This window comes from Xiphias gladius, chromosome 18 (assembly GCF_016859285.1).
Source record: "Xiphias gladius isolate SHS-SW01 ecotype Sanya breed wild chromosome 18, ASM1685928v1, whole genome shotgun sequence".
Taxonomy (NCBI): Eukaryota; Metazoa; Chordata; class Actinopteri; order Istiophoriformes; family Xiphiidae; genus Xiphias; species Xiphias gladius.
This window is the reverse complement of record NC_053417.1, coordinates 15,216,077-15,242,258: the sequence shown is the minus strand read 5'-3', so window position 1 is coordinate 15,242,258 and position 26,182 is coordinate 15,216,077. Positions and strand designations below refer to the sequence as shown.

The 26,182-nt window shown below is 40.6% G+C and overlaps 2 protein-coding genes across 6 annotated transcripts in view; both read right to left on the bottom strand.

The window, feature by feature from the left end:
• Window positions 1-6,170, bottom strand: part of fmnl3 (formin-like 3) — a 33,785-nt gene extending 27,615 nt beyond the window's left edge. For all 5 annotated transcript variants that reach the window (XM_040152063.1, XM_040152062.1, XM_040152066.1 and 2 more), the window contains exon 1: window positions 5,575-6,170. In XM_040152063.1, coding sequence (XP_040007997.1) covers window positions 5,575-5,688 — 114 coding nt within the window. In that variant the 5' untranslated portion in view covers window positions 5,689-6,170. The remainder of the gene's footprint in view (window positions 1-5,574) is intronic.
• A 356-nt stretch (window positions 6,171-6,526) lies between these two features.
• On the bottom strand, window positions 6,527-23,632 carry esyt1a (extended synaptotagmin-like protein 1a). Its single transcript, XM_040153483.1, has 31 exons — window positions 22,650-23,632; window positions 21,576-21,617; window positions 19,538-19,672; window positions 19,196-19,269; window positions 18,919-18,991; window positions 18,740-18,829; window positions 18,594-18,649; window positions 17,011-17,131; window positions 16,613-16,789; window positions 16,025-16,107; window positions 15,802-15,850; window positions 15,405-15,494; window positions 14,347-14,442; window positions 14,188-14,259; window positions 14,026-14,112; window positions 13,590-13,739; window positions 12,738-12,920; window positions 12,464-12,640; window positions 12,286-12,368; window positions 12,120-12,168; window positions 11,943-12,032; window positions 10,553-10,648; window positions 10,225-10,296; window positions 10,049-10,135; window positions 9,725-9,871; window positions 8,659-8,789; window positions 8,344-8,439; window positions 8,115-8,246; window positions 7,918-8,023; window positions 7,722-7,771; window positions 6,527-7,595 (listed from the first exon to the last, which is right to left on the bottom strand). Exons 1-31 carry the CDS (start codon window positions 22,977-22,979, stop codon window positions 7,568-7,570), a joined length of 3,252 nt encoding a protein of 1,083 aa, XP_040009417.1. The 5' UTR covers window positions 22,980-23,632; the 3' UTR covers window positions 6,527-7,567.
• Between the last annotated feature and the right edge of the window lie 2,550 nt (window positions 23,633-26,182).

Sequence of the window (26,182 nt, the reverse complement as noted above, 5' to 3'; positions counted from 1 at the left end):
GGAGAGAAGAAGAGAAGCAGTAAAACTCGCCATAAAGCTCAGCCCAGATTGGAGAATTGTAGCCCCAGGGTCGAGAGAGCCAGGTGGACAGCCTTGTGCTGAACCTCCCAGCCTGCGCTGCTGCTTTAAAACCCAGTTAACTGTGTACACTTAACTCCCATAATCCCCCTCTTCCTGGGACATATTGGTGGGTGGCTGAGCCAGATGTACACGACTCTTCCAACCCAAGTGACGTAACAAGCACATTTTCCCTTTTTAGAGAGGAGGAATGGCGACGATGATGTGTGAGAAAGCCAGTGGTAGACATATTAGGCACATAAATAAACTGAAAACGCCATTAAACAAATAAAAATGATTTAGGTTTTATGTCTAATAAACACATTGCACAGCTTGACTCCATTAGTTCCATTTGAGTGGCATCTATCAGACACGGCAGCTTTCTTTAGACTTCAGCCATCAAGAAACAGTGATGTCAGACAGCGCACTGGAGTCACATTGTCAGCGTGTCTGATTTCACTAACACAGACTTAATCCTAATTTATCCATCTGTAGTTTTCCCAACATTAGCTGCAACTTAATGGTGAGACTTCCCTCTTGTACAATCAAACCTCAAAAGAAAAGTTGCGATGGCACATCTACCTATGATGTAACTCGATGTCAGAGTATGAAAGATGTGGGGAGTTGAGCAGAGTCAGACAAATCAGTTAGGATGGTTTCCAGTGCAATCAAGTGGTGAAAATAATCCCATACTGCTCCCGTAACACCTCTTAAATATGTGTGCGCTGTTTAAAAATGCTGGTAAAGTCATTACAACCAAGAACAGTGGCAGGCTGCCAGTTGAAAGGGAATTTTCCCTCTCTTAGTTCTCCTGTGGCCTCGGCCTAGGCCAGACCGCAGGAATCCAGCAGTGGATTGGTGCATGGGCACTTTGAAAGAGGATCCCAGGCCAGACGTTCACCTTTGAAAATGCCACTCACTCACATCATTTTCAGAGTCATATGGAGAAAGTTATTCTATAGGCCAGACCCACAGCAAGAGTGAATTCGGGAAATGGTAAGGTAGGAGAAACACTGACTAGGTGACTGAATGAGAGGTTCCACTTCCATTTGGAATCACACAAAGCCAGGAATAAGTAAAAGTTACAAAGGACAAAGAGAGGGGAAAAGAGCCACAGCTATCGAGAGAATGCAACCAATGACCATGATATAATTTTATAGATATTGCTTCTATGTTGGGCATCTACATTTGTCTACCTGTGAGGTCTAGGTAAATCTATATCTCTAGCTGAACTAACTGCATGTTATGCACCAGTAGCAGCCTGCAGGAACACAGTTCTTATTGTAAAGCGAACCAACCGCAACGACCATTGGCTACAATGCAATTTCCTCTGTAAAATGAAGAAAGGAAAGTGCCAGGCAGCTGTTTCCAGCCACAAAAGACAGAGCTGGGGCTGTTTCTGACAATGCTGGATGAAACAGACGAGAAGAAGTGATATAGCACATGCTGCCGGTTAAACCTGACCCAGGCATTTTATTAGCAGACCGCATGAAATAGTCGAAGCGAACCCAGGGGTCTCGCCCCTCTTCCACTGCCTTCAACCATCTACCGTAGAGCGGTCCTGTTAAAGTCATCAGCCCAGGGATATCACTACACTGGCGAAGGCTGCTGCACCCATGACATCATTATGGGCTGCTGTCATTCCAGTGGGACGACTGTGAGCTGTTGTGTCTGAGAGAGAGAGAAAGAGAGCGGGGGCAGTCCCGCCACACAGATGCAGACACATCCATTTACACCAGCATGCCATCATGAAGCAGTGGTCCAGAGGAGGGGAAATTACCCATTTCAAAATATCCATTTATGGAGAGTGTTTTATTTGTTGAATCTGTGACAAAGCCAGTTATGTCTCTGCTTACAAATACTGAAACAAAACTCTACTCAGTTTAGCAGAGAGAAAGCAATGTGAACTCTCTCAGAATATTTTTGGCATATATGATCGTTTGGAAGGAGCACCCAGGGGTATAGCCACTGCCAGATGCCAAGCTGTGGCCTTGTCTTCCTGGAGAGCACCAACCAGAAAGACAGAAGCGTTTGATATACCTTTATCTCACAACAAGGGGCAAGCAGGGCAGAGAGAAGACCATTGTCTGATAAGAACACTAAAATATACAAGCATGTTGTCCTTTCCCACAAAGTAAAGGATCTGAAAGTAATCTGAAGCTACTGTGGGATAGGAAGGGGTGGGGTTAGAGAGCCTGAAAATGTGTCCCAGTCAGAAACACAACTGAAATGTTGAGTCTACTGCCTCTTGCATAGAAATCATCTGCTCTGCACGGCTGAACATAATAACAGGGATCGACGTTGTGTTGAAGGGCAAACAACTGCAAACTGTTCCAGTCTCTAGGCAGGGTGAATGTTGATATAAAATGACTTCCAGCCTTTCTTTAGGGGAAATGTGACAGCTACAAATCTTTTTGCTTTTACTGTACAGTGTGCAGTGTATGATTGCCATAATGGTTGAGACTTAGCATAGTGGTCAACCAGCAGCCCTTGAATGGCTTCTTGCTGTGCTAGTTTCTTCATATAAGCGCTTTACTCTGTAGCTGCTGATAGCTCTGGCGAGCAAATATTGGCTTTATTCCAGAAACATGGAGAGCCCACAAAGTATTCAAAAATGAGACTATCTGAGTACCGCTGTGAGGATCTCAGCTCTTTACTGCTCAATACTGTACTTAAGGTCTTAAACAGCTGAACAGCAAGGTCGGGTGTGGTTATGTTGAAACGTGGAGAGAGGAGCACAAAATAAGCACCTGTGAGAAACCCTCATGCTACTGCTTTAGGAAAAAAATAAAATAAATAAACAGACAGATAATCTATTCTCTACATGGAAATCTTTGTCTTTATGTATTTCATGTTTCTCCGACTCCATGGTGTCAGAGCGTGGATTACTCACAGTGTATAAGAGCAACAAGTTGGAGTGATGTTACTGAGCTTTCTCTTTTCTGTTTGCATGTGCGTGGAACATGACAGGGGTGGAAAGACTCTTCAGATACACAACTCAAACAAAACTCAAACAAAAGTCTTGTGAATAATTTTACACGAATGATATTCGACCAGTTATATACAGTCACTGTGCGGGGGCCACTGTGGCATCCTGATGTAACCATTGCAATAAAAAACACATCTTATTGATATTATTGCTTTACTATAGGCCAGTGGATTCCTGTGGCTTGTGTGCCCCTTTGAGGCACTTGTGAATTCTTACCACAGGCTATGGTCCCAGTTTGGGCATGGGAGGTTTAACCAAAAAGTGTTTTTCTAATTTCTCTCATTTAAAGGAATAGGTCAACTATATGTAACATGGGAAATACACCCTTTAGATTTCTTGCCAGGGGTTAGATGAGAAGATCAATACCACTATCATATCTGTCCATTAATAAAGTGTAAGAGCAACAGTTGGTGACATTGACACAGTGGCCCTGTAAAACCGCAACCTGATGGGCTGGTAGGCAGAGTCTGTTACCTTTGGACAAAAGCCAGGCTAGCTGTTCCCCCCTGTTTCCAGTCTTTGTGCTAAGCTAACTGGCTGCTTGGTTGTAGGATTATGTTTAATCTACAGACAGGAGAGTGATATTGATCCTTTCATCAGCGAGAAAGCTAATTTGCATTCCTCAAAATGTTGAGCTACTCCTTCAAAGATTTAGTCCCCGAAGAGGTAACAATTTTTCACAAGAAATAAAGCACACTGTTGATCTCTTGTATTAACCCACATTATTTCTCAGACCTTTATCAGGTAAAATTCATATTATTTCATATTAATTATACCTGATGAAGGTCTGAGGACCAAAGCATTGTGAGTAAAGTGAAAAGGGACGGACAATGTGCAGGATTATCGGGGTTCTTCACCGCAAGGGTTTGTGATCCGGCACATCTGTCCCATTTGGCTACTGGTGTACAAGAACTTTATTGTAACCGTTAGCTGTAAGGAAAAAAAAGCTACATTTTGAGAAAAGTAAGAAAAATTAAAAAAATTTCTTTGACTGATTTTTTTCTTTTCCCCTTTAATCATCTGGTGACCCTCAGATTTATTTTGGGACCCCTTGGGGGGACCCTTGACCCTGCAGGTTTTCCACAACTGATATGGGCTACTCTTTAATTCGCACCTAAACAAATGTAGCTGAATACAATACTCGATCAAAAATATATTTAGGTGAAAAAGCTGCAATTAAAACTTATTTTCATTATCCATTAATCTGACAATTATTTTCTTGATTAATTGATAAATTGTTTGGTCAGAAAATAGTGTAAAATGTCCATAAGTTTCCAAACCCCGAGGTGATGTCTTTAATGGTTTATTTCTGGTCTGACCAACAGTCCAAAACCTAAAAATATTCGATTTACTATCACATAAGACAAGGAAAAGCAGCACATCCTAATATTGGAGGGTCTGGAACCAGAAAATTTTTAGTATTTTTGCTTAAGTTATGACTTAAAAGATGAATCGCTTATCAAAATAGTTGCCAATTAATTATCGGTTGATCAGTTAATTAACTAATCATTTTTGCTCCAGTAAAGTTACAGATAAGTTGTTTGCCACCCCTGGAGATGACTGACTGCAGCAGCCACTCCTTTAGGTTGATTAATAACAGCCTTACACATAAGTTATTGTAAGTGGAACTCCACATGGTTGTTCCTAAAAAAGAGGAAATTAGTAAAGTCCCCCCCTCTTGTGATGCGCCAATAAATGTCCGCTTGACGTGGGAGGACAGTCACTTGACTGTGTTGATAGACGGTAAAAGTGGGTGTTGACTGTGTGCTCATCATTACAAATCGCTTAGACTGCCTGATGTGGAGCGAGGGAGGGAGGGAGCGAGGGGGACTCTTCGGGTGTGGGAGTTTTGGGGGAATTCAGAAAATGTTGTTTTCAGATGGTTTGCCCGCAGCGAGAATTTTTTAAATAAACCCAGACGGAGAATTCTGCGATGCGCTATGTCAAGGATGAACATTTTAACGTCCTTTCTCTCTGTAGAACACCCCCCAGCACACACACACACACACACACACACACACACACACACACACACACACACACTCCCTCTCTTTCTCTCACCATGCTGTGCTCAGTGTTTGCCACTTCAGCCAAACGCTGAGTTGTCTGACTTTAGAGGAGACAAAAGAACCGCAGGAGGGGGGGGGGCAGGCAAAGAATGAGGGGCGGGACAGCACAGGTCGGTTCATTTAAAATATCAGCAGCTCATAATGGACGATAAAGACGGGGAAGTGAAAATACACATCCACCTTCGTCTAAAAACACAAAAGCAAAAATCTACTTTTCTAAAATTACAGAAACAACTACTATCAGGAATGTTTATGTAAGCACTATTTTGAATTTGAATGGGGTGTATCCGTTTATGAGGCAGTTTAACAGATGGAGTCAAAACAACAGTGAACGTAAAACAACAACAAACAAATAAACAAACAAACAAACAAAACCTATCACCAGACGAATGTGAAACAATTCAAGATGTTGTAAAGTTGCTGGCCACGCCATGACAAACCGAGACTATTACAACTTACCAAAACAATGGCAAATTTCTCCTCCAGCTCGGTGGGGTCGGGCATGGGCACCTTCAGAGGCATGATGTGATGCTTCATCTCCGACTGTCCATCCACGCTCTCTATATTTCCCATTTTCCAGCAGCAGTCCTGTTTCCCCCTTGTCAACCCCAAAACCTCGCAATCCCTCCGCTTCTGTCGGGGATAATAATAATCCAAGTTTGAAACGAAAAATTAAAAAAAAAAATCTCCAAAGTATTCCAACAATTTCATTAACGGGTGAATCCAAATAATCCGCTTCTCCGCACCGAGATGAAAAGCTGACAGTGCAGTAGGCTCGTATCACTGTCACAAAATGCCATTTACACGTATTCGCGAGTTTAGGTTTACAGTGTAGTCCACTGCAGTTTCCCCTCAAACTTATTTTCAAAAACAATAAAAGTACAGCTGTTTTCTCTTCCAGAAGGGGGTTTCTAATTGGCCTGGCCAATCCATTACTTACGACAGGTTTCCCCTCCTGCGACAGATACGTTTTCTACCGCCGAACAACAGTTACTTTTAGTTGCTGCTCAACTTTCTTGGCTACGACGCGTTTCCATTCATTATTGTTGTGTGATCCTGATTAGGCTCTTTGCTGTCGCCTCCACTCAGAGGGCAGGTTTTCTTCTCTGGCCCCGCCCCTAGCCGGGGGAGGCGGCAACCCTATTGGCTCAGACACCTGTCGGTCGCTTAGTCTTCGCATCCCCCGCCCCCTCACATCTGTAGGCATCGAGCCCACATACAGCTGGACGGAAAGAGGGAGGGTTTGTCAGCACTTTATCGCGACCTGGTGGCAGGATGTGACTATGACATTTCACCAAAACACCCCATAAGTGAAGTGTTTTAGAATTTATTTGAATAGTATAAAATAAAAAATAAGTCACTTTTACACAAAAATGAAGCCACAAAACTGGTTTGATTCGTAAGAGTGCAAACTTTAATTAAGAACTTCAGCAGCTACATGAAGATATGCTCAAATTATGTCAAAGCATAGCAGTTTTCCTCTTCAGTTCTGACACTTAAACACAATTTTTTTTTTCCGTTACCACAAATCTGTGTCCAAACCTCCGCGGTGAGGTGACAGTTGTGGTACATGGAAGCTGTCTCACTAATGCCGAACAATATTTTCTTGCTTCTCAAAACTGTTTAGCTCAAAAAATAAAATGTAAACATGGCCAATTGCATCAGCCTATTGCATTTAGCGCTACAAACACATACAAACACAAAGAAGCATTTGGGTGTAAGAACACCAGCGATGTGTTTTCAGTATCTACAAAGTTTTCTCTTCATAAAAGCACAGTGATTTAGACTCTATTACAGTATCATACCTCTGTTTTCAGTGGTAATGTGAGGGTCTAGGTTTTGTAATACTTTGATTTATAAAAGTAACTTTCAGAAAGCTCTGGTTAAAACATATAAAACTTCATTTGGAACATAATTCATGAACACCGACAAACTGTGCACAGTTTTGTGATACTTAAGGCAATAATATAAACATATTTAAACAAAGTAATCTCGGGAGTTGTATGGCGATTGTAAAAAATAAAATTTAAAAGAATCACTTTCAGTTGTGTAGAATCCTGTAAATCCATAGAACACTGTCATACCTTAGGATATTAACCACAGCATAAGCCCTTTTGTAAATAAATGTCAAAGAGGACTTGTACGTGCTTTTAAGCATATATAAACCTGATAGGTCGTGCAACATAGTTGCCTTTTTATCAAATATCTATTCAGCCAAAATATTCTACTGAAGAATCTATCTGAGACTGTGGATTTAGCACAGTTAACACTTTATGGATGGTAAGATACATGTAAAGTGTTATAGATACTGGTGGACTGTGAAGCATATATGTCATAATTTTTTTCCTCAGTGATGGTGGAAATATTAATTTAAGCTGAATAGCACACAAATCACAGATCACAGAAGCAACACTTATTGTTATATAGTACCGAAGGTCAAGCATAGATTCTTCTAGTTGGTCTCTGCTACCAAATCGTACCTAGAAAAACGGAATTGATACAATTAGTTGTTTAAATATTATATTATAAAATAATATTTGCACATAAATTTGTTGATACCAATCTATTATTACACAATATTGTTCAGTAGCTGTTTAAATGATTACCATTGTGTGACACCAGTCTTAAGGTCTATTTGGTCCAGGTCCAACTGCAACTGGGAGCAACAAGGAAACAAAAAAGATGATGTATCACATTTCTGTATTTCTGAAGTTTTGTGATAGGAGCTACATCAACACCAAGAAATTTATGTGAGCCTGCGCAATTACTAACTGCATTTCAGATGCAACAGATGATATATACCTTGCCGATAAGCTCCCTCTCTCTGCTCATGAAGGAGACACTGTTCTTCACAGAGAGGTCTAGTCTTCTCTGCATGGCCTCCTCGAGAGAGAAATCAAAGTCAAACCTATAGAAAGGGGGAGAAAAGTGGGAGATGTCAGTTAACATCCCCTCATCACTTTTTTCATGATCATGAGTGTCTTATTTGTTTGTCTCACCTTTCGTTGAATTCTGGGTTGAGGTCTCTCTTCTTGGTGGCAGTTCTCCTCTTGGTTGTAGCCTTCTTGTCAGGCAGCAGGATGAAGGACACATAAGGGTCTGCACCATCTTTGGAGCAGGCTGCCAGGGCTCTGTGGGCACATAGTAATCATATTCACAACAAATGATGGTACTGGCTGCTCTGGGTCAAAAATGCCATGATAAAGGTAATGCATGTAATGTAGAGACCTGCAGGAGTGAATGGTGATAAAAAGTCTGCTCTCCTCTATGGAGTAGCCCAGGGTAAGCTTCACCTGGCCTGATGTGTTTGCATTATCACTGGCTCTACAGACACAGTGGAGACAATGTGATCATAATTTTGATGATATCTTTTTATACATAAGCAAAACAACACAAACCAAGAAGAAGCGTTGAAAATTGGTGTTTTTACAGAAGGAAACATACTAGAAAAACAGCCTACAAAGGAAAGCCTGATTACAACTCTCTTTACAGTAGAGGCAGTGACTACACAATGGGGCATTGATGCTAGTATGTGTGACTCACATGGAGAATCCACTTCTGTGTCTGATGTCTAGATGGGATGGAACCCATCTGGGGATGACTTCATCTGGACTGGCATCATTACCTGCACCCCCTGGAGCCCTACGACACAACGCCAGCTGAGTGTCCAAGATCTGTAAGATATGGAAGTCATTGCCAAATATGCAATTGTATTTGCATAATGATGTAACTCTTCACTCTACACAGTTTATTAGGTACCCCTATTTAAAACTCATGCAGTGTAGTACAACAGTTGTGCAATAAATCCTCCCTTTGTGAAGGATATAATGCTCAGTTTTTATTAAAATTATTTGAGAGAGGTGTTGATTCAACTTCATGATCATTTTGGGGGATGTAGTTTATGGTGCTGTTGTACTGTATTATATTAGGCTATACAGAGGGGTGTTATTTGTTATTTAGCCAACTTTCATTGATATAAATGGGGTGGTCAAAATAATAGAAACACTTATAATGCAAAATACAGTCCATCAGCAGAACAAACTGCAGCCTCCAAACTGACCATAAAATTGAATCAACACCTCTCTAAAACAGTTTCAACAAACTGAACCATATTACACGAAGGAAGGATTTATTTCAGGACTGCTGTATAAGACAGCATTAGTTTTAGCTAGGTGTACCTTATAAAACTGCCAAATGAGTGTATATAATGTGTAAATTCTTTAAACTTTCGGTGGTGCAAGACCTTAGTTGTGAAAAATGAAGCAGCTTTCCCTCTGAGCTTTTCAAATGGAAATCCAATGTCAGATACTGACTTCGTATTTACTGACATGAGAGTGTTGACATTGTGCGGGATATTTGTTAGATTTCAGTCTTCCATATAATATTCTGTATGAAGTACTGCATATCTAATGTCGGACCAAGAGTAGATTATATTACAGTACGCTGTAAAGTAGAGTATTCAGTCCATTGCAATATTGCTTCTATACATGGAAATACCTTTCAGCTAAAAAAACACAAGTGATACAGTACGGAATTAATTACAATCAGGACATTACTCAGATGCACACGTACTGCAGCTTAGAGAAAATAAGCAGCAAATTGTCAGTACCTTCAGTGTGGCCCTCAGTAGGATCTGGCTCTCTGGCAGAGCTCCATCCAGACTAAGCCAGCCGTCAAGCACCAAGCCCGGCTCAGACAGCACCTCCCTTAGAGGAAGTGTCAAAGACCCAAGGGCCTGGCCCCATCTGTGGGAGAGCTAGATGAAAACACACATACACAACAGATACAAAAACATGTTTCAGTGTCAAGGACCTGAGGGCCTGGCCCCAGCCTTGGGAGAGCCAGATGAAAGTACACACATATACTGTAGATACAGAAACATGCTTCAGATTTTTATCAAGTCTGAAATACAGATGCTATTAATGATTCTCACCTTGACTGTGAGTATTTCATCTCTGGGGTCACGAACCAAAAAATGAAAGGCTTCATCCCATCGAGGAGACGTGGAGCGCTCACAAATCTTGGGAAAGAACCAACATTATGACTTTTGTCAAACAACAGTTTTTTTTTTTTGCATACACAAGCTCATTATGAAAGTCATATTCCTACCTTGGTTTTGTGTGAAACGCCTTTGAAGATAATCTCAGCCGAGGCTTTTGGCTCGTTTCCACTCTTCTTCAACTGAAACGTCATACAAAGAATAATCCAATGAAAAAATTGTCATCAACAGCATCTACTAAAACTAACAAACATTACACTACCAGTGACTTATGATATAAATGAACATTTTATATGTAGTGTGCTGTATTGGCAAACCACAGCTGCAGTACAGTGCCACTAAAAGGAACTATTGTACTTATCCACTCTTTGAAGCATGGACAAACACAATATAATAAACAACAAATAGATCCCCAAGGACTCATAGATATGAGCTCACCGGCAGGCCGTGGGCACGCTCCACATACACAAATAGCACAGTTGCTGATGGCACAACCTTGTTCTGGTACGACTGCTGGGACTGGTATTGCAGGATCTGTAGGAAGCGGGAAATTATGCCACACAGAGAGAGAAAAAGAAGGGGGGGACAGTTTAAGTAAGACCCATGGTGCAATAAGAAAGTTGTGGTGAAAGTTCTTTTGCAACACTACCAACAGAGATATTAACATAAGTAAACTAATCTACACAAAGCATCTGCAAAGATAAAACCATACAGCTTATATGCAAGAAACACTCTCAAAATCATCGCTGCAAAAGTGTTGTTCTTTCCTGTTGATTAGAAACTGTTCTATCTGTCATAGCAACGAAACAACACTGCAAGAAAACAAGGGTACTGGGCTCTCACAGTCCAAGAGGCATCATTTAAAGGATAGGTTTTGATATTTTCAAGCTTGTTGTTATCATTCCTCCTGTCGCTATGAAGCAGTCCTCCTAGCCCAACTCTACTTCAAAAGATGGAGTGCAAAATCCACAATAATCGTTCTGTGCAAAAATGCATTCTAAAGATCGGCTGAAGGTAACATGACGATAGACAATCACATGGGTATCTTATTACCATTGTCCCAGCCACAAATAAACCTACATAGGAAAGTATCCTTCCACTGCTGCTCAGAAAAGAACCACAGTCCAAGGAAACACTAAGTGGAAATTTAATTCTACAAAGACTGTAACTTTGGAAGACATTCACTTGATTTAACTCAGACTGCTGAAGCCTCATACTAACTTGGCTTGAAAAAATACTATAATCATTCATAGTGAGTGAGATCTGCAGGTTCTTCATTGTTCTTGTTCAAAAGACTCATTACACCAAATCCTCCAACCGCACTGCATGGCTCATCTGAAGCAAATCATTAGCTCATATTCTGGTCTTTACCATCTTAAAGTGCTTTCAGGTAGGAGGTTCACAAAGACTTATACACACACACAAAGACACACACACACACACACACACACACACACACATACACACACACAATAAAAACTCAAAATTTTGATTTATGTCAATTTACAAAATGAAAATTATGAGATATAAATCAACTTTTTATCTCGTAATTTTGATTTACCATGATTTTTTTTTTTAAATCATGACTAACTTCTCTTCATTTTTTAATATGGGCTTCCATATTATTTTGGAATGTTAAGCGCTGCAGATAGAAAGGCCATTACAAGAAAGCGACTTAAACTAGATTTAACATAATTTATGATATTATGACTGTTTTAAAAAAGATATGGACAGCCAAGGCTTCTAAGTTTTATTACAATTGCTACATCATTTTCCTATCGCCTTGGTATACGTAAATAAAAAGAGAATAAACAACAAAATATCTGACCTGCTCCAGTCTGGGTAGGTCAGAGACTCTGGGCAGCCACTCCAGCACCAGGTGAACTCGGCCTGACTTCACATCATTTAGAGTGTACCACTGTAACAAGATTGGCACGGAAATTATAAATTTAAATATTATTTGTAAAATTATATGCTGAAATCATTTCAACTAGGTGTCACACACCGTATCGATGAGTTGTGAGCTGATGATATCTCGTAGGTTAAGCTTGAACCTGTAAAGACAGGACTAAATAAATACTTTCCTCCTTTTCATTGACACATTTTCCTTTAGTTACATATGATCTGTAGCCCACAGCTGTGAAAGTTTTATTTGTAATGCCACGACGCACCTTCCCAGGAAGTCATCTTGATCGATGTCCTTGTCAAACAACTCAAACTGGATCTCCTGACCAGGAAGCTGGGTCAAGATCACCTAAATCGCAGAAAAATATATTAAATGTAATGTAAGACCTAATAATTTCATCAGATGAGTACAAGAGAAAACTACTTGAACATTAAAGGTAATACCTCATAGAGCTCATTCCAGATGGGATTGAGGTTCTCTTTGATGGTGTGGCTGCGAAAGGTCATACCAGCCACACGGATCTTGACGTAGGGGTCACTCTTCCCCTTTACCATGCCCCCCATGAAGTTGTCCTTGGCTATCAGGTTTTGGGCTTCTACCAGGTGAATACGCAGCACTCCCTGTGGGCAGAACAAGGATGTGGAATGTTATAATAGTCCAGGTTTGAGAGAATGAGTGGTCTCTGCCACTGTTTGACTCTAGGCAACTATTTTTTACCTCAGTTGCAAACTCTGGGTCGGGTGTGGTTTGTTGTGGTCGTGCTGGTTGAAGCTTAGCTAACCCGTCGGGCCCCATAGGGCTCAGATCTGATGTGATTCCCCCCTGACCCATCCCCGATCCAAACGATGAAGGCCGAGGAGATGGAGTTTGAGGAGTGGCATAATCACTTAGCCACAAAACCTAGTAGGAGGCAAATAAGAGGTTATGTTAGATATTGAGCAGGAAATTGGAAATTAACACTTTCATTTCTGGTTCTAAGAATAACCTTCTTCGCTTAACAGAGAAGAGAAACAGAGAAGAGAAAATAAAGGTTTGTGCGTGAGTACTTTTTCCTACTTACGAAGACCACATGGTCTCACAAGAACAGAAAGACGAGGCAGAAAGAAGACATGTGGATGGTCAACTTTAAGATTCAATTTTAGTGTTAGGGTTACGCTCCAGCATGTAAATGGGAGTATTTAAGGGTTAGAAATACATGTAGTGAAGATTATTATCTTAAGTGTAGTGATACACATTCGTGTGTACATGTGCTAAACTACAACCATATATTCTGTCATCTCTTTGCGTTATGTTTGCAAGGATTTGATGCCCGTGGATGACAGACACACGAAAGGTCATTTTAAAATCAGATATCTCTGCTTTAATGGGGTTGTCGTCAGTGTGACACTTAAGCATGGGCTAACATAGTGTCCCAAGGTCGAGCAGCCCTTCGGGTGCTGGTAGGATTTCAAAGTCCTCCACACAGACACTTCGGCTGGGTTATTTCTAAATACGGGGCTAGAATCCACATCTTACTCATTTACTAAACTGCCCAACACATATGTCTAAGTCGTTCTGTGAAATACCAACCCGAAGCACAATTTTGAGATAGATGCGGCTGGCTGAACCAGACTTCTCCAGCTGGAACCATTGGTCCATTGTGAGTTCAGGGGTCGCTAGAATACGAGTCAGAGGAATGGTCAAACTGCCCAAGGACAGAGCACGGTCATCATCTTTGACCTGATTGAAAAAAACAGGAACAGAAGACATGGATGTGAAACAAAAACCAGCAGGAAAGGCAAAAATCATGAAGGCAAAAGAGCCATAAATAGGGTAAAAAGAGGAGAGTGTAATTTGATGAGAAATAAACAGAGAATAAGAGGAAAAATTGATTACAACCATAGGTAAAATCCATAGGGTATTTACTATACTAATCACCCTGACATCATGGACGCAAATGTATGTAAAATATTTACACCAACCTTAATTGGTGCATTTAATCATGACTCATCTAATGACTAATTACTTGAATGTCAATGTCTTGTTTGTGAGGATCCTGAATGAAGAAGGTAAAAGCATCCTCCCACACAGGGCTGTTGGTCCCGTAACAAGTCTGCAGAAGAAAGGGAAAAACATTCATTATGTTCAGTTTGGTTTAAGTTACTAACAAACAAAGATTTATTATTACCTTGCTCTCTTTAGTTGTATCCTGAATGGAAATCTGCACCATTGGGCTTGGGTCCTTATTGCCTTTTCTCATCTGCAGCAAATTCAATACATCATGTGGGTAACAAATGAAAATTTAAGGCACACCACATGACAGCATCTTAAATAGTTATAATCTTACAGGCAGTTCGTATGCTTGGTCAAGATAGAAGGCTAAGATGGCGGCAGATGGAGGATCAGATGTCTTACTGGTCAGGTTCTGGTTCTTCTGGATCACCTGGTAGAAGAACAACAGATGGAGGTAAAGAACATGTGGAGAATGAAAAAGCCCAGAGCCCAAACAGTAGCCACTAACAATTTTACTATTTTGATTACAAGTAGCTTAACATTGTGTTAATGATTTATTGTTTTACACTTTTACATTGGTGTCATTTACTTGATTGAGTGTTTGATTAATTGATATGATTTTCTTTTAGATTGCTCTGAGGTTGTCTTTAACTTCAATTTAACTTTGTTCCCAAGATGAACTTTGTCTTGCAGTCAGGTGAAACATAGAATACACAGGCTTACACATACTATATCTTAAACATAAAGCAATACATCAAACAGTACATGCATATAATTGCTAATACCTTACACACAGACCCGAAGTGGTCACTTTAGATTGTTTTTGGCAAGTAATCTTTCATATGATTCTTAATGGCAATTTTATTTATGATTATAGATTATTATTATATATGTTTTATTCTGACTTTGTGACAGATTTTGTTATGCGTTTTATGTTTTAAGTCTGGTCCTCATTTTTATTGCTGTATATCTTGGTTAGGACACTCATGAAAAAGTGATTTTTAATCTTAATTAGGCTTTTCTGGTTAAATAAAGGTTAAATAAGCAACCTCAATATATGGGAAAAATATGAATTAAACTTTTTATTTTTGTGATTTTGTAAATCAGGGCACAGTGGTTTAAGAAATGTATCATGTAACCAAAATTTTTCTGCTTTCATTCCAGCCAAGAACCTTGGTTGCTTGTTATCACCCTCTTTTCCTGTATTTCCTGTCTCTCTATACTATCATACTGTCAAATAAAGGCAAAAATTCCATCAATAAATAAATAAGTAGCATGGGAATTACAATGTTAAAAAAATAATGCTCTGATAATTCAGTGCATTAATTTGTCCAAACCACTACCCAAAGAAGATCTATTCAGAACCCTTAGGTTAGTTAGCTGTAGACTCACCTCACTCAGTCTGTCACCAGAGGACAGTAGAGAGAGCCACTCCAGCCGGAGGTGAACACTGCCAGACGGGACATCTCTCAGATTGAACCACTGTTTACGAGAACAGGCGGCTCATTAAAACACATATTTTTCTCATCTGTCTGATTTCCTTGAGCCTAGTCTGGATGCCAGTATTGACAGTGGAATCAGAGATCAGAGCAGATCACGAGGAGGCACATGCGATCTGTAGTGTCACATGCTAACAGGATTACTGCAGTCTTACTCAGATATTTTCCTTGGCTAAACAATATAATAACTGTGTTCTCATTTTTGCTGTTTATTATTTGATCTGAGAGAGAAAAACCAAATTTAATGGTCAAATACTGGATTTTGGTTAAACATAAGCATTACGACTTACATCATCCACAACTCTGGCCTTCTTTACAATATCAAGATCCAGCTTGACCCTGAAAGAGAGAGAGATAGAGAGAGGTAGGGAGACAATCAATGAAGGCAAGAATCAAAGGGATCATGGTGTTCAAATTTGAACAGAATACTGTCCCAATGTATCAAGAGCAGAGATGGAAATGGCATGAAAAGCACATAGAGACAGACTAAATGAGTGAGAATGAATAAGCTACCTCCCCAGGAAGTCATCCTGGTCTGGGTCTTTGTCAAATATTTCCACTTCCAACTCCTGACCAGGTACTTCATGGACAATCACCTGACACACATACACACAAACACACACACATAAATGGACAAATACGTAATACACAAAACAAAAATATACAAATATAGATACAGCCACATACAACACAATGCATGCAAACAGAATCACTTAGGCAAAAACTTTTTACTTTTTTGCTCAGTTTATCTAATAATTTTATATCTATTAAGTCTTTGGCTCAAATTTCAGAAACCATAAGAGAAGACAAATGTGTCGCTGAGAGAGCAGTTTTTGCAAGACCTGCTTATCTCAGAAACAGAAGCTTCCTGTTTCCAGAGAAGTAGATCAGATCTCTACAAAACTGTTTATTATTGACGTGCCAGTGATTTATTTACTACCAAAGACTTAGTCCAATCCAAGGACACCAACACCAAGCTATAACTTTTAGCACACAAACTGGTGGGAAGTACAGCACTAAAGCACTCACAGCAAAGCCATATACCTTGTTTCTTTTTTCTTCAGTTTCGGCTATTTATTCTTCCCTCCCAGCCCCCCTCACCTCAAACATCTCCCTCCACTGTGGGTTCAGGTTGCTGTCTACGTGATGAGAGGAAAAGACCTGGGTTCCTACACGCAGAACAGCATATGGGTCCGATTTCCCATCAATTAAGCCTTTGATGACAGTATCCTTAGAAGTCAGTTCCTCAGCCTCCAGCAGATGGATACGTACAACTCCCTAGCATGTGCATACCCATGCAGGAAAACACATGCATGCACAGAGAAAATCCAAATGTTAGTCGACTAGTATCTTCACAAAACATGGTTTTTCGTTCAAATGTGAATTTGCTGTATGACTTTCAGGCTACGTGCTTGCTTGCAGCTAATATGCTCAGACAGAACTGCTTCAGATTGTGTGGGTCCATGTTTCTCCAGGCCATTCATTATTGAGACAGTTACCCTTGGGAGGGGGGAGCGGAGCTGCGCAACCTGCAGGTTGGCCACCAGGGGAACAGTGAGACGATTGGGGAGAACCAGGTAGGAGGCTATTGCATCCATTATCAGAGTGTCCGATATGGCACTGCAAATGAATGCAAGGATGATGTTGGGGACACACAGGGGAGGGACAAACAGACAAACGAACAAAAGCTATAAACTACTGCTGACCATGTGAACATGCATAAATAACATGATATCCAGGTTCACAGTAATAGAACCAACAGGAAGCACCCACCTGCTAAAGATCAGGACAGTTTTCTGTGAAATCATGTTGGCTAATGTCATTTAAAGGAAAAATACAATTAAAAATAATAACAAACTGTCATTGCAAGTATTGCCAGAGGGGACTGATGTGTCAGCAACAAACTTCTACCTCTGACAGTGCTTTAAGCACATTATATAAATACAATGTAAAATGAAAACAATGTAAAATCAGCCACCATACAACTACCCTGAATATGAATGTTAAAGATTTGTCAGATCATTAGTTTATTTTCATATTCTATTTAGTTGTACCATAGCTGATTCTACATTAGCCACGTTCTAATCTTATATAATGGGCCTTAAAAACTACCTGAATATAAATGTATGGAGTCATAGTGTTACTTGTTGAATACAGTAACACCAGCAAAGCATGAAGTTATAACAACTTAAAGGATAAGTTTGGCATTGTTCAATATTTTTCTGATGGTCAATAAAATCAAATGAAAAGAACAAAACCAACAATGTGCTAGCCTTTCGCTCAATACTTTCTGACCTCCCTAGCCTGTGTATGGTACTCAGCCCCAAGCAACTTTGTTCCTACCAAAGAAGTAAAAAAATATGTCAAAAATATATATACTTTAATTTTAAAAGACCAAGTTATTTTCTAAACCAGTTGGGAAATGTGGTGTTTAGTAAATGTTACACTAATTAGAGAAAATAGTGCATTCGTTGGGGACTATTGTGGACTAATACATATTTTGTGCCCTATCCATGGGGGATTAATTAAAATAAACTACAGTGTCCATGTTCATGGTAATGAAGTAACATGTCAGTTATTTTATAGCATCTGGACAACAATGAAGGTCTATGGCACATCGGAAAAAGCTATATCAGGCTTTGGCTCCACAGGCAATACTTATGAGTAGGATCAAGTCATTGTTGGTTTTTGGCTTTTCATGGGATTTGTTGACATGAACAAAAATAAAGGATATTGCCACCCATATCCTTTAAGGATGTGACCACACAGATCTGTCACTGAAAAGACAGACATATAAGCAAATATAGTTTGTCTTGCAACTCACTTTAAATCCAGGAAAAGCCCCTGTGATTCTAGTTGCTAAATAAATAATAAATTCTCTGTAATATCAGTTGCATCAGTTCCAGAAAGTGCAGCCACCAAACTTTTCTGCATGCCAAAACAGCACTACAACTGAAATGGGTGCTCCTCATTAAAAAACAATTTAAAAAAAAAACAAAAAACAAACCTAAGACAGACACAACAGATTATTGCGGCTGTACCCTTTAAGAGATCTACACAGAGCTCTATCACATCAACTCACTTCAGCCCGGGGATATCCAGCAAGTTGGTCAGCCCAGTCCAGTTGATGTCCAGTTTCTATACATATGAAACATATGATACAGATGCAAGTAATGGCACATAAATAAGTGTAGGCCTTTAGATAACAATGCAGTGAAAAACACTCACAGGCCTGCGGATGAAGAACATTGTGATGGCTCCAACCAGTGGCACATCTCCAATCAAAGGCTCAAGGATCACACGCAGCTTCCCGTGAAGCTACAAAGAGAAAATTTTGCATGAATATGTTTTCAAACCACTTAACTACAAACAATAATGTAGGAATGCCTTAATCATTATTCTTGTACCTGAATTCCTTTCACTCCAGCTTTGCAGAAGTACTTTTTGATTTCAACATTGACTTCAACATCACCGGCATAGCTGCAACAGAAGAGGAGTGGCACATCTAGAGGTTCATGTTCAACCAGATGAAGCAGTTGATATGAGTTAGGATAAAGCTATTTTCTTTCTTGTGCTAAGTAACAGTGATCTGCTGTGACAGTACAAACCCTAGTGAAGGACGATAACTCATAATACACAAACAACACTATCAAATGAAGAAATAATAGTTGTGATGCATTATACCTCAGGTACAAATCCAACATAACTTGTCTCTTGTCTTGCTCTGTGTGAGCCTTTACACCAACCACCTTCACAGCCTGTGAACAAAGCAGCTGCTATTAAACAAGTCAAACGAGACTGGTTGAGACTTTATGAAATCACATTAGCAAAGATTCACATGAAGATTATCATTCGCTGTAATGAAATCATCATCTTTACGCTTGTAATGAAGAGGGTGGTGAGACTAGTCCTGCATTACCAGACTTACATATTACCCACATCAATACCCCGGGCTTCACTTTATTGACTTAGTCATGGCACATTTACAGGATAAATTGTTGCTTTTATGACAGACCATTCCGATACCTTGTCTCCTAAGTTGACCTTGGTGAAGCTGAGCGTCTGCAGGTGAATGCAGGAGGCACGGATTGCAGGAGCAATGGTTTCCACCAGCAACTTCTCCAGATACTGGCCTAAAAAGGGCCAAGCCTGCTGCAGGATCTATATGACAGACCATATGGCAATTCATTATTTTTCTTGAATGTTTTCAGAAACTGTAAATCCACAACCCAGTGGTTGATTACATAGAGGGTACATAGGATAGTCATAAAATAGTTAATGTAATCAAATGTAAATCATGTTTTAATCCATAGTAATACAATTCTGTGAGTAACAATGAATTATAACTTGTACAAAAGCTTAGTCACAGCAAAGAGTTTCCTGTGAATAGAAAAATATTTACCAGAACATGACACCAAATAACGAAAAACCCTTAACTCATACAGACAAGCTCATGCTTCACAAAGCCATGACCACAGACTGTTTGCCTTGTGGTTGAAAGGCTGTTCATAGAAGGTTTTTCAGAAACCTGTCTGACAAAGGATGGAATCGAAAGTGAATTGAAATAGCTCAACCAACAATAATTCGGCAAGGATGGTTATTTAATAAATTGATCATGCGCCTTGCATTTAATAATCATTTTGGGGAATATCATTCTGAAGTACAATTAATAAGAGAAATTGATCAGCAATGCTTTAATTCATGGCTCCATAATTGCCTGGGAAATGTCCTAGAAAGAACAATATCCCTTGGCACTAATTATATGGAAAATAAAGACACTTCAAATTAATCAATTGCAATTAATTGCTTCTGAAACCTAGAGAGTCCTTCAGTGCACAGCAGGTCAGCTGAACATGCAAACATATGTAATTTGTCTAAAAGAAAGAATATAATTCAACATACTTGGAGAATGAAGTTTCTAATAATACATTAATAATAATTACTTCGGTTTAAATGGAAAATTTTTCAAGAAAATTCACATTTTTCCACATAGTACCACATTGCATAGCACCTTCCAGGAAACTATGATTTTTTTTAAAGAAATTATTCAGAAATTGTGGATCTGTAAAATAAAGCATTGGAGCGATAAGTTTGTCAGTGTGTCAGTGTTATCACTCCACACATCCTCACACTTGTGTTATCTTCAGCATTTCAGTGTGAGGTTTAAGAGTGAGGCATCAAGTCCTGTCCGCAACTGTTCACCAATCCTCTGACCTCCACCTCCACCAGTCATGAGACTTGGTGGGGCTAACAAGTTGCAGCTACAGGCAGGTAACTGTCCTATACATTATTTATGACACAGTTATGGACATGCAGTTAGGAATGATGCATTCTATAAAAGTGCAGTTCCTCACCGCCTTTTTTCGCATTCATTGCTCACAGACATTATCAGCTCTTTATCTCTGCAGGTACTAATTTCTTCAAGTTTTCAAATATAATACACGGTGAGAACATTTTCGAGGCTGATGTATGTTTGTCTTCGGCTACAAGTGAGAAGGTTAAGTGTGAGCAGCTGGATCACATGTCAGGGAGCCTGGAGGAGAGACATGGGCTGGTGAAAGATGAGGCCAGCAAATTGCCATCCCACAATCTGGGCTTCTGTCGCTGGTTCATTGCATTTTTCCCTGCAGAAGGGCGCTTTGTATTATTAGTATTCACATCCACAGCTTCCCCCGTGCTGATGCGAGGACTGTACTGACAGACACACAGAGACTGCAATGTGATCTGAGCCACTCTCCCCGCCTCTTAATTACACCAGTAGATTATTTGCTCTGAAGGAGAGGCTGCAACAGGAGGCGGGTCATTTAAAGTCCACGCAAGTGTTCTTTCTCTTAATATTAAATGTGAGGCATTGAAGCTACTGCTGGCGTTACTCAAGTGAACGCCTTATTTTGAAATCATTTGTCGTTTCCTTTGCTTTGCTAAAATTCACCTAAATGAGGCAGAGCAGTCCTTTATCGTAGAAGGTGCTGCATGTTGAAACTGTTTTTTTGGGGGGTTTTTTTTTTTGATAATGATAAGTTAATGTAAAAATTTACAGCTGGAAATGTAGGAAAAGACATACCTTATTGACCCACTCCACTTTTTCCACGTCTGGAAAGTTGACCTGTGGAAAAGTCATATTGGTCAGGCACGAATTCAAATATGACAGGGTAGTGTAAAATCACATTGAACTATGAGAAGAGTATTTAAATACTTGAGATGATTCTTTTAGTAGGTCTAATGTTTTTCTGGGCACATGGAGTACACAGTAATAGATACTTCAGTAAAGTTCTACTTTTGTTTCAGATCATATATTATTAGTTTTGCATTATTTGTTTAATTCCAAGGTAATTCTCCTACTTGATTAAACAATTTCCCCAGGCTTCCAACTGGCTGACTGCAAATCAGCTTTTCCTCCAAACCACAGAGACTTGACATCTCAGATTATGCCTATCTGCCCTAACACACACACACACACACACACACACACACACAGTTTACTCTCTCTCATTCCAGATATGGTGGTCCCGGCCAATGCCTCTGCTCTTCTCTGAAGGATGTTTATGAGTCATCAGGTTTTTGGATACAGGCAAAGCAGTGTAGTGAAATAGGAAGAGGAAACACACACAGAGATCATCTCTACTACTGTTAGATAAATTATCATTTCGGTAGCCTATAGACGTGCTTTTTGCCGTCTACTTAGGGTAAAGTCTCCTCAACATCAGCGTCATTTTCCCCCACATTTCCGCTATGTATGTTAATCAAGTTAATTCACATTCCTCTGTGTGGCAGCAGCTCAGACTATTCCCCAGGCACTGCACAAGAAAAATGTCTAAATATGGGGCTGGTCTGGGACAGGAGGAAAATACAGTGAGGAAAAGGGACCTTCATGCACATATTCATTTGAGCGTTGCAATCAAGCAATTGTCTGCCTGTCTTTTTATGTGTGTGTGTTGACTTGAGAGCGTCTGAGCAAATAGCCTAATAAGTGCCTACTATTGAGCAATATGCATTTAAGAGGATATCACCGCAGAGTAGCTGAGATGGAGCTCAAGTACAACTTGACAGATGCGGCAGATGTGTCAGGTGATACAAACTGCAGAAAATGAGCCTGGCGGGCGGTGAGCAAACTAAAAGTGTGAATACAGGTCCTTACCCAGGGAGGCATATCCTTTGTGGCTCTGAAAACCTTTGCAGTAGTGAATTCCCTCTCGTTCTCCATAAGGTACATGGCAGACTTGAACCTGTTCACTTTCTCCAGTCGGCTGTGTTTCCATCCCATATAGATCATCAGACCGAACACGACAAGGCTGATGCTGCAGCCATAGTATCCGGCCAGGTACACCGGCAGAAGCGCACCCAGGCATTTTACAAACGACCACAGCACACCGACTGCGCGTTCACCGGGGGGCTGGTTCGGTAAGGCCGGGGCTGCAGCCGCCGTGCCTCTGCTCATGATGCCCGGCTCTGCATCCGCGGTTGGCATCGCAGGATTCCGTCTGACTTCAGCGGGTCGACCTGGCCTGCTGCTTCGCTGCTTCTGTGACAGAGTGGCAAGCGCCAGCGAAGACTTACCACCGAATTATTAGAGAAAACATCGAGAAATCACCGATAAACTGTTGATTTCGATCGGTTAGATCATGACCACGGCTTCTCTTCCTTGCACACCCCCGCTCAGCTCCGCAGGGAACTAAAATGGGCTACTCCGTCTTTCATTTGCATGTAAAGCTTCTCTCACAGAATAAGCCAAGTCGAGAACAAGACCAGTGAGGGCGGGCCCTGCTTGAGATGAGACCCTGTAGGAACCTTAACCCTAGAATTAACTTGTAGCGTCACGCACTGACTCGGGCGGAGCGTATTGCAGCCAATGTGCCAAGTGAACGACTCTGTATTTTAATGTGTGACACCAGAGGACACGTCTTAACTAAACATCAGTCACATCATCATCACCACCATGTAAACTAAAGGGACCACTGCGCCCAAAATACTGAAATAATGCACAAGGCGTCTATCACAAACAGATTAAATCCTCCTGCGTGCGCAAGCGCTAGGGTCCACTGCAGCAGCTCCTACCACTGAGCATGACAGCGCCGAACACGTTCAGCGACAGAAAGGTGTACGCGCTCGGTTTGCTGCTGGAATCGGGTGACATGTCAGTTACGGCGGCGTTTCCGTTTTACAACAGAGGGTCCAAACGGCAGGGTGGGTCGTTACACCACCAAGACACGCGCCCGTTGCCGCCAACGCAATATTTGCGCAACCCCCTCCAATGTAGAAACTGAGCACTTTCGGCCCAGCACAATGTAGACTCCGCCGCTCAGGTGCGCTCTGCCTTGAGGCTTTTCGTATAGTTCTCAATAAATAGCCATGTTTATGCCCGTCAACGAAGAAATGACCAGGTTTTCAACTGCTCCCCGGTCGCCAGGGTGCAGCCAATTAGCGGCGTGTGCTCAGAGGGTGAAACGTTTGATGATCCTCTGTGTAAACAGACCTATGAAAAACCGGGCAGCCGGTCCAGCAGCATTGGCCAGGTCCTGCTACGTTATTCCCAGAATGTGCAGTGGAGCAATTATGTGGGCTCCATAGAGACTAATGCGCACTGAAACCAAATGCAGTACATTTTCACCGTCCCCACCTCCATACTTTAAGCTTTCTCTCGATACAACTCACTTCTACATTTTGACATGTAGGCTATATTTTTGCTATTTGACGGTTTTCCCGTCTCTCTTTGTAAACTTGTTACTGTAGGCTCCATTCGGTACCGGACACCAAAATTGTTTGTGTTTGTGAAATAAAAAAAAAAGCCAGCTCAGTTCAGTGCTGATGTTCGACCACCATAGCCACATTGTGAAGTAGCTTGTCACAGGCCTGCTTTGTTGATACAGCAAACCTCCAAACTGGTATTAAAAGGTTTCATCTCTCTGGTTTGTAAGTGACTGTGGTCACAAAAAAAATATTGATTTTTCCTTGCAAGAAAGAAATTGAGTAGCACGCCCCTTTCTGCAGCTCTCGTGCTTTGTAAAAGCCACTGTGATCACATGCTGTCACATTTTGCCCCCCAAATGGGACAGTATTGTTTACAACTGAGATGGAATTTATTCATGCACTGTCTGCTGAGCTAAAAGAAATCATTTAACTCACCGTGAACCGGTCGTTACGGATCTTTTTTTCCATCCAGAAACTATATTATTCATTTGGTGACATGTTCTAATGTTTACAGATTATTAGTTTCCATTCCCTGAAGTAAAAGCATGAAAACTGTGGCTTCACTGGTCTGTGTGATGGAAGTCGGTATCAGTCGTCAAAATGCCTCCAAGCCCACACAATTAATCTGTATCCCACAATGGTTCACATGTTTAGCAAGGGGGGAACAAAGTGATTTCAATAAATAACCATAGTATCACATCTCAGAAATGAAACTCGAATGAAACAAACAAAAAAAGCTTCTCTGTTCTCTGGTGGGGAGAAGCAGAAGTAGCAGTCACAGGATAATGATTCTTATCTGTGATGTAGAAATGATATACTGCAGGCCAAGAACTGTGGTAAGAAACGTTCAAAATGGACCTCATGTCAGTCAGATGTCAGTTTGGCTTTGTCATTGTATATTTACATGTATTGATAATCAACGAAGCAAAGGTATTTAAGGAACATAGAAAAGCCGGAAGGAAATTCTAACTTGGCTCTTGTCTTTTTGTGATAATGTAGAAATGTGTAACTATTTGTTTGCTACAATGAATGTTTCTGTCGTTCATGATTGTGATCACTTTGCATTCCTGTAATCAATATTTTCTACACAATAAACATGCCATATTATTGGTTGAGTGAAGTTCACTTGACATACTTTAACTGGGACGCTGTGGATTGCTCAAGACAGATACCAGACACCCTCCATAAGGGTATTTTTGGTACTACAACATCTGTTTTCTCTGCAGTTTTTTATTGTGTATAAACTACACCATCTACTGAACATTTTTAGTGGCTGCAGTTGCAAATTCAGCAGAAGCTAATTGGAGTGAGTTTATTTGGACTTTACTCCGTTACCACTGAGGTGCTGGCGCAACATAGAACGTTTTGGTCTGAAAAGCAAGACTAAGAGTTGGGATCACTGTGCCAGTATGATTACCTTTACCAGAGAGTTAATAATGTAGATTTTTTGCAATGTCTACTGGGTCGTGCTTGCCTGCCGCTAACAGTTTTATCTGTTGGATGTTTGTTCAACTGTACCAACCTTTCTGCTCAGCCTTTTTTACCCTCCTAACATATTCCGAATCCTAAAACTACATTCCGCTCTCACTGATCGGGACAGACTCTATGGTCTTTGGTTAGTGACCTTTAAAGTTGCTGTACATCATCTATTTATACTGGACTACATCCTCCATTTAGTTACGGTCAGTGCTAAGTGACAGGTCATTTAAGCTCTGCCAGAACACACTCAAGTCAACAGCACCAAGGACCCTAATTCAAGTTACAGATACAGATGATGTTACTGTGCATGTACACATCAGGTATGTCTTATCACGAGAATACAACTTCCTGTTACAGATGTGTCTTTAAACAAAGCAGGTTCAAAATAGTGACCAGGGATACTGTTTGGGTCCTGGAATAGACAAACAACTATTATATATTCATCAGCACTCAAATGACATTTTACATTGAAAAAATTGAGAATTTCTCTTCAAGGTGTAATTA